This window comes from Pan paniscus, chromosome 15 (genome assembly GCF_029289425.2).
Source record: "Pan paniscus chromosome 15, NHGRI_mPanPan1-v2.0_pri, whole genome shotgun sequence".
NCBI classification, from domain to species: Eukaryota; Metazoa; Chordata; class Mammalia; order Primates; family Hominidae; genus Pan; species Pan paniscus.
In genome coordinates this window covers 75,139,939-75,147,087 of record NC_073264.2, presented here as the reverse complement: position 1 = coordinate 75,147,087, position 7,149 = coordinate 75,139,939, and the positions used below count along the sequence as shown (strand labels likewise).

At 43.5% G+C, this 7,149-nt stretch overlaps 1 protein-coding gene across 10 annotated transcripts in view; it reads right to left on the bottom strand.

The window, feature by feature from the left end:
• Positions 1–7,149, bottom strand: part of BBOF1 (basal body orientation factor 1) — a 64,680-nt gene that overhangs the window by 26,785 nt on the left and 30,746 nt on the right. For 5 of the 10 annotated variants that reach the window (XR_008620927.2, XR_008620926.2, XM_003824160.5 and 2 more), the window contains 3 exons: positions 1,857–1,958; positions 558–632; positions 280–394 (listed from right to left, as the gene is read on the bottom strand). Coding sequence is in view for 8 of the 10 variants with exons in the window: in XM_003824160.5 (XP_003824208.2) it covers positions 280–394; positions 558–632; positions 1,857–1,958 (292 nt within the window). In the remaining 2 variants the exon portion in view is untranslated. Of the gene's footprint in view, positions 1–13; positions 395–557; positions 633–1,856; positions 1,959–7,149 lie in introns of those variants that run through there. The other 5 variants (XM_008977898.4, XM_008977899.4, XM_034937812.3 and 2 more) reach the window with 1 other exon arrangement.

The following is a 7,149-nucleotide window of genomic DNA, read 5'->3' as shown; positions in this document are numbered from 1 at the left end:
AAAAGATAGTACACATTTTGGCTAGGCTGCTTACTTCAAAAGGCAACCTATAGGTTTCCACACAAAAAGAGGCACACATTTGCATTTGCATTAGTATAATATGCATTTGTACGGATATTGCTTTAAAAATTTATGTAATCTACTAATGCTATTTATTACTCATTCCACTGATCCCTGAAGTCTCTCAACTAGTAGAGAAAATAACCGTGATTTAGCAAGAAGCGACATGGGGAAGGGTGACAACAATATACATTGTTTGATTAGATACAGACTCCTTACTGTGTCAGACTCTTGAGGTTCTTTTGGAATAGTGGGTAGCACCATTTTACCAGAAGAGTCTGATATTGGAATTTGCTGGGTGATGAAGATTTTATCTTGAAGCTTACTTTCATCCCTGCAATAATGACAAAATAACAGAACCGTCAACAACTCTACACACACGAAACCTGGTTTAGAATAACAGACTTGTCATATTACTTTCAATTAGCACATTCAAGATGCCCACAAGAACCATTGTGTTGGGCTCATGTTTATTACTTTAGCAAGAGAGCTCTTACCCAAATTCCTTTGTTTCCCCACTGTCAGAAACAACATAGTCTGGAACTGGAGGCCTAGAACTCTGGTTGTATTTCCTGTAGTGGGTAAAAGTCAACAAAGATAATGAATGAGGCAGTGTCTCCTCATGCCTTCATATTTTCTTTTTGTATTTTAATTTTTTTTTGATTTTTTATTTTTGTGGGTGATAGTAGGTATACGTATTTGTGGGGTATGTGAGATGTTTTGATACAGGCATGCAATGTGAAATAATCACATCATAGAGAATGAAGTATCCATCCCTTCAAGTATTTATCCCTTGTGTTACAATCCAGTTACACTCTTTTAGTTATTTTAAAATGTATAACTGGCCAGGGGCAGTGGCTCATGCCTGTAATCCCAGCACTTTGGGAAGCCGAGGTGAGTGGATCACCTGAGGTCAGGAGTTTGCGACCAGCCTGGCCAACATGGTGAAACCCTGTCTTTACTAAAAATACAAAATTAGGGCCGGGCACAGTGGCTCATGCCTGTAATCTCAGCACTTTAGGAGGCTGAGGCGGGCAGGTCACCTCAGGTCAGGAGTTCGAGACCAGCCTGGATAACATGGTAAAACTCCATCTCTACAAAAAAATACAAAAATTAGCCAGGCATGGTGGTGGCGCCTGTAATCCTAGCTACTCGGGAGGCTGAAGCACGAGAATCACTTGAACCAGGAGGCAGAGGTTGCAGTGAGCCGAGATTACATCACTGCACTCCAGCCTGGGCAACAGAATGAGACTCCTTCTCAAAAAAAAAAAAAAAAAAAAAATTAGCCGGGCGTTGTGGCACATGCCTGTAGTCCCAGCTACTCAGTAGGCTGAGGTGGGAGGATCACTTGCACCTGGGAAGTGGAGGTTATAGTGAGCTGTGATTGTGCCCACTGCACTCTGGCCTGGGTGACAGAGTGAGACCCCATCTCAAAAAAAAAAAAATTTACTTATCTTTGCAAACCAATAAAATCTTAATATTGTTATGTTTCTCTTCAGTTGCCACTCATTCAGCTGAGCAATATTGTAACTTCTTAATAAGCACTACCTTAAACATCTAAGATGAATCTTTCCCCTCCCCCTTTAATTCCAACTCATCTTTCATTTTCATGCTCATTCATTAATCTCCCATTCTTTATCTCTGGGAGCTGCAGTAGTTAAGCAGTAGGGCCTTTTTATATTTTCTGGTCCTTTTCCGTCCCTTTAGTTCTAAGTAAGAAAAATAAGTTCTTTGTTCCTAAGTGGTTTCTAGATTTGATAACAACTTGGTATTTCACTGCAGAAATAGGGAGTTACCTAGAAGGACAGCCATTCATTTTTGCAAAGAGCAATCGCAATACTTTTTCCTTCTGCTCCCAGGTCAAATCTCCAATATCCACATTTCCTTCAATATGTGTCCTAAAGAATTTCAAAGGAAAAAAATGTGAAAAGGAAAAATACGGTCAAATAGGCTTCTCTTCTTTTTAAAAAATATATAATGGGTAAACATAGGATAAATTCCACACCATAATTGAATATTATGAAACAACTACAGGCCAGGCACGGTGGCTCACACCTGTAATCCCAGCACTTTGGGAGGCCGAGGCGGGTGGATCATCTGAGGTCAGGAGTTCGAGACCAGCCTGGACAATGTGATGAAAACTCGTCTCTACTAAAAATACAAAAATTAGCCAGGCATGGTGGCAGCTGTCTGTAATCCCAGCTACTCGGGAGGCTGAGGCAGGAGAATCGCTTGAACCCAGGAGGCGGAGGCTGCAGTAAGCTGAGATCGCGCCACTGTGCTCCAGCCTGGGAGAAAAGAGTGAAACTCCGTCTCAAAAAAAAAAGAAAGAAAGAAAAAAAGAAAACTACAAAGCAAACTATCCATCACAAAATCATAAAGTTGATAAGGACAACAATATACTAGCCAATCTGAAATGTTACATATCATAAAGATGAAAATGACAAAAACTTTAACAACATGAAAAAATATCTGTGCTCAGACATTAAGGAAATAAGCAAAGTAGAAAACTCTAAGGAGGCTGGGGACGGTGGCTTACCCAACACTTTGGGAGGCCAAGGCGGGCAGATCACAGGTTAGGATTTTGAGACCAGCCTGGCCAACATGGTGAAATGCCGTCTCTACTAAATATACAAAAATTAGCTGGGCATGGTGGCAGGCTCCTCTAATCCCAGCTACTCAGGAGGCCGAGGCAGGAGAATTGCTTGAACCTGGGAGATGGGAGGTTGCAGTGAGCCGAGATCACTCCACTGCATTCCAGACTGGGTGACAAAGCAAGACTCCTTCTCAAAAAAAAAAAAAAAAAAAAGAGCCTGGGTGCGGTGGCTCACACCCGTAATCCCAGCACTTTGGGAGGCTGAGGCGGGAGGATCACAAGGTCAGGAGTTCGAGATCAGCCTGACCAACATGGTGAAACCCCATCTCTACTAAAAATACAAAAATTAGCTGGGCATGGTGGTGGGTGCCTGTAATCCCAGCTACTCAGGAGGCTGAGGCAGGAGAATCACTTGAACCTGGGAGGTGGAGGTTGCAGTGAGCTGAGATCGTGCCACTGCACTCCAGCCTTGGCAACAGAGCGAGACTCCGACTCAAAAAAAAAAACAAAAAAAAAAAAACTGTAATGTAACACTATTTATTTAGAGACACAGACAAAGGGAACAAGAAAAAAAAAGTTGTTTAGGCCGGGTGCGGTGGCTCACACCCGTAATCCCAGTAATTTGGGAGGCCGAGGTGGGTGGTTCATGAGGTCAGGAGATCGAGACCATCCTGGCTAACACGGTGAAACGCTGTCTCTACTAAAAATACGAAAATTAGGCTGTGCGCAGTGGTTCACGCCTGTAATACTAGCACTTTGGGAGGACGAGGTGGGCGGATCACGAGGTCAGGAGATCGAGACTACCCTGGCTAACATGGTGAAACTCTGTCTCTACTAAAAAATACAAAAAAATTAGCCGGGCATGGTGGCAGGAGCCTGTAGTCCCAGCTACTTGGGAGGCTGAGGCAGGAGAATGGCTTGAACCCTGGAGGCAGAGCTTGCAGTGAGCCGAGATTGTGCCACTGCACTCCAGCCTGGGTGACAAGAGCGAAGACTCTGTCTCAAAAAAAAGAAAATCAGCCAGACGTGGTGGCATGCACCTGTAGTCCCAGCTACTCGGGAGGCTGAGGCAGGAGAATCACTTAAACCCGGGAGGTGGAGGTTGCAGTGAGCCGAGATGGCATCATTGCACTCCAGCCTGGGCGACAGAGTGAGACTCTCTCAAAAAAAAAAAAAAGTTTAGGTTTTGGCCAGGCGCGGTGGCTCACACCTGTAATCCTGGAGCTTTGGGAGGCCAAGGTGGGAGAATACCTTGAGGGCAAGAGTTCAAGACCAGCCTGGGAAATGTAGTGAAACCCTTTTCTCTATAAAAATAATTTTAAAATTAGCCTGGCATGGTGGCACATGCCTGTAGTCCTAGCTACTTGGGGGGCTGAGGTGGGAGGATCGCTTGGGCCCAGTCAAGGCTGCAGTGAGCCATGATGGTGCCACTGCACTCCAACCTGGGCAATAGAGTGAGACCGTCTCAAAAAAATAAAAAAGTCGGCCGGGTGCAGTGGCTCACGCCTGTAATCCCAGCACTTTGGGAGGCCGAGGCAGGCAGATCACAAGGTCAGGAGAGCGAGACCTTCTTGGCTGACATGGTGAAACCCTGTCTCTACTAAAAATACAAAAATTAGCCGGGCATGGTGGCACGCACCTGTAATCCCAGCTACTTGGGAGGCTGAGGCAGGAGAATCACTTGAACCCGGAAGTCAGAGGATGCAGTGAGCCAAGATCGCCACTGCACTCCAGCCTGGTGACAGAGTGAGATTCTATCTCAAAAAAATTAATTAATTAATTAATTAAATTAAAAAGTCTAGGTTTTGTCTTATGATTACCATATACTTCATTTTTTAAAATTTTTATTTTATTTATTATTATTTTTTGAGACTAGGTCTCACTGTGTTGCCAGGCTGGAGTGCAGTGGCATCATCATGGCTCACTGCAGCCATGGCTCACTGCAGCCTCGAACTCCTGGGCTCAAGCGATCCTCCCACCTCAGCCTCCTGAGTAGATGGGACTACAGATGCACACCATCATGCCAGGCTACTTTTTGTTTTGTTTTTTGTAGAGGTGGGGTCTCACTGTGTTGCCCAGGCTGGTCTTTAACTACTGGACTCAAATGATCCTCTTGCCTCAGCCTCCCAAAGTGCTGGAATTACAGGCATGAGCCACCACTCCCAGGCGATTACCATATACTTCAACTGTCCTTTTCCAATCTACCATTTAAATAGATGATGTAATTTTTTTTTTTGAGATGGAGTCTTGCTCTGTTGCCCAGGCTGGAGTGCAGTGGCACGATCTTGGCTCACTGCAACCTCTGCCACCCAGGTTCAAGTGATTCTCCTGCCTCAGCCTCCTGAGTAGCTGGGATTACAAGTGTGTGCCATCATGCTTGGCTAATTTTTGTATTTTTAGTAGAGACGGGGTTTCAGCAACTTGGCCAGGCTGGTCTTGAACTCCTGACCTCTTGATCCACCTGTCTCAACCTCCCAAAGTGCTGGGATTACAGGCGTGAGCCACTGCGCCTGGCCCGATGATGTAATATTTTAACCACCATTTCTGCCCTGCTGATAGAGGCAATAGGACACTAAGGCTAAACTGTTAAGGTGGTCAGTAGCAAAAATGTCACATAGAACACAGAATAGGAAGAGTCCAGTTACTGCAGTAACAATGTAGACAATCATTTAACTTCCTCTGAAAATGTATAACACTTACTATTTCGTAAACAAAAGGATATAAAGAAAACTGCCTTATATATGGTAGGGACTCAACTTATTTGATGTATTAAATAAAAAAGAGAAATTACAGCCAATCTCTTGGTAACAGTAGTAGTATTACAGATTTCTGAATATGACAAGAAGTAAATTATAGTTTAGGCATTTTGAAGAAGAATCTTATCTATCAGAGACTACTGAGCATGTCCAACCTTCTCAACAGCCATATAATTCAAAACAACCTATAAAATTAGTCCTTTAAAAATAATTTAAAGCAAAAAACACATTTGGAAGATGTTAGGCTGGGCATGGTGGCTCGTGCCTGTAATCCCAGCGCTTTGTGAGGCTGAGGCAGGAGGATCACTTGAGCCCAGGAGTTCCAGGCTGCAGTCCTTTTAAGTTTCTTGAGTTAGGGCCTTTGAAGAATCTAATTGCATTGGAATATAAAATAATTTTCTTTCAGAATAACCCTCAAAATGGACTATAATTTAATCCATGGTTTATAGGGAGGAGACTGCTCTAAGAAACAAAAATGCTAATAGGAAACAAAGTTAATCATTATGTAATATATAGTCTGCAACTGTCTCAAACATTCTGTTACCTTTATCATAGTGGCAGCAGATCTCTAAAATTTTGGAAAATTTTGGGGGACTTTTGGTTAATACAATGCTGGGGGCACTACTGATTGTCCTCCAATCCATGGGACAGTTCTCTATAACAAAGAATTGTTACAAATAATTGTTTTGGTTTTTTGTTTGTTTGTTTTTTTGAAACAGGGTCTCACTCTGTTGCCCAGGCTGGAGTGCAGTGATGCAATCTTGGCTCACTGCAACCTCTGCCTCCTGGGTTCAAGCGATTCTTGTGCCTACTGAGTAGCTGGGACTACAGGCCCCCGCCACCACGCCCAGCTAATTTTTGTTTTTTGTTTTGTTTTTTTGAGACAGTGTTTTGCTCTTGTCACCCAGGCTGGAGTGCAATGGCGTGATCTTGGCTCATTGAAACCTCCATCTCCTGGATTCAAATGATTCTCCTGCCTCAGCCTCCCAAGTAGCTAGGATTACAGGAATGTGCCACCATGCCCAGCTAATTTTTGTATTTTTAGTAGAGACGGGGTTTCACCATGTTGGCCAGGCTGGTCTCGAACTCCTGACCTCAGGCGATCCACCCTCCTCGGCCTCCCAAAGTGCTGGGATTACAGGTGTGAGCCACCACGCCCAGGCTAATTTTTGTATTTTTAGTGGGACAGGGTTTCACCATGTTGGCCAGGCTGGTCTTGAACTCCTGGCCTTAAGTGATCCATCCGACTTGGCCTCCCAAAGTGCTGGGATTACAGGTGTAAGCCACCATGCCTGGCCTACAAATAATTGTTATATTGATTTTTTTAAATTATATGGTTGGATAGATATTATCACCTATGAATTTCATCTCAGGATAGTAAACGGTACAAAATATTTCTGAAAGTATGCGTATCAAAAATGTTTAACCTGGATTGGTGCAGTGGCTCACGCCTGTAATTCCACCACTTTGAGAGGCTGAGGCAGGAGGATCACTTGAGGCCAGGAGTTCAAGACCAGCCTGGGCAACATAGTGAGACCCTGCCTTTAAAAAAACAAAAAAGTTTAACCTGAATCTAATCAGGCTTTTATAACAAATGTCCAATTTATGGGAAACAAAGGAACAAGTGAAAAGATACATAATGACCTTATATATCTTATATAAAAAACAACCTATGGGAAAAATAGTCTCCTTAACAAGACTTCTATCATGAGACAGAGGGGAGTATACTAAGAATAC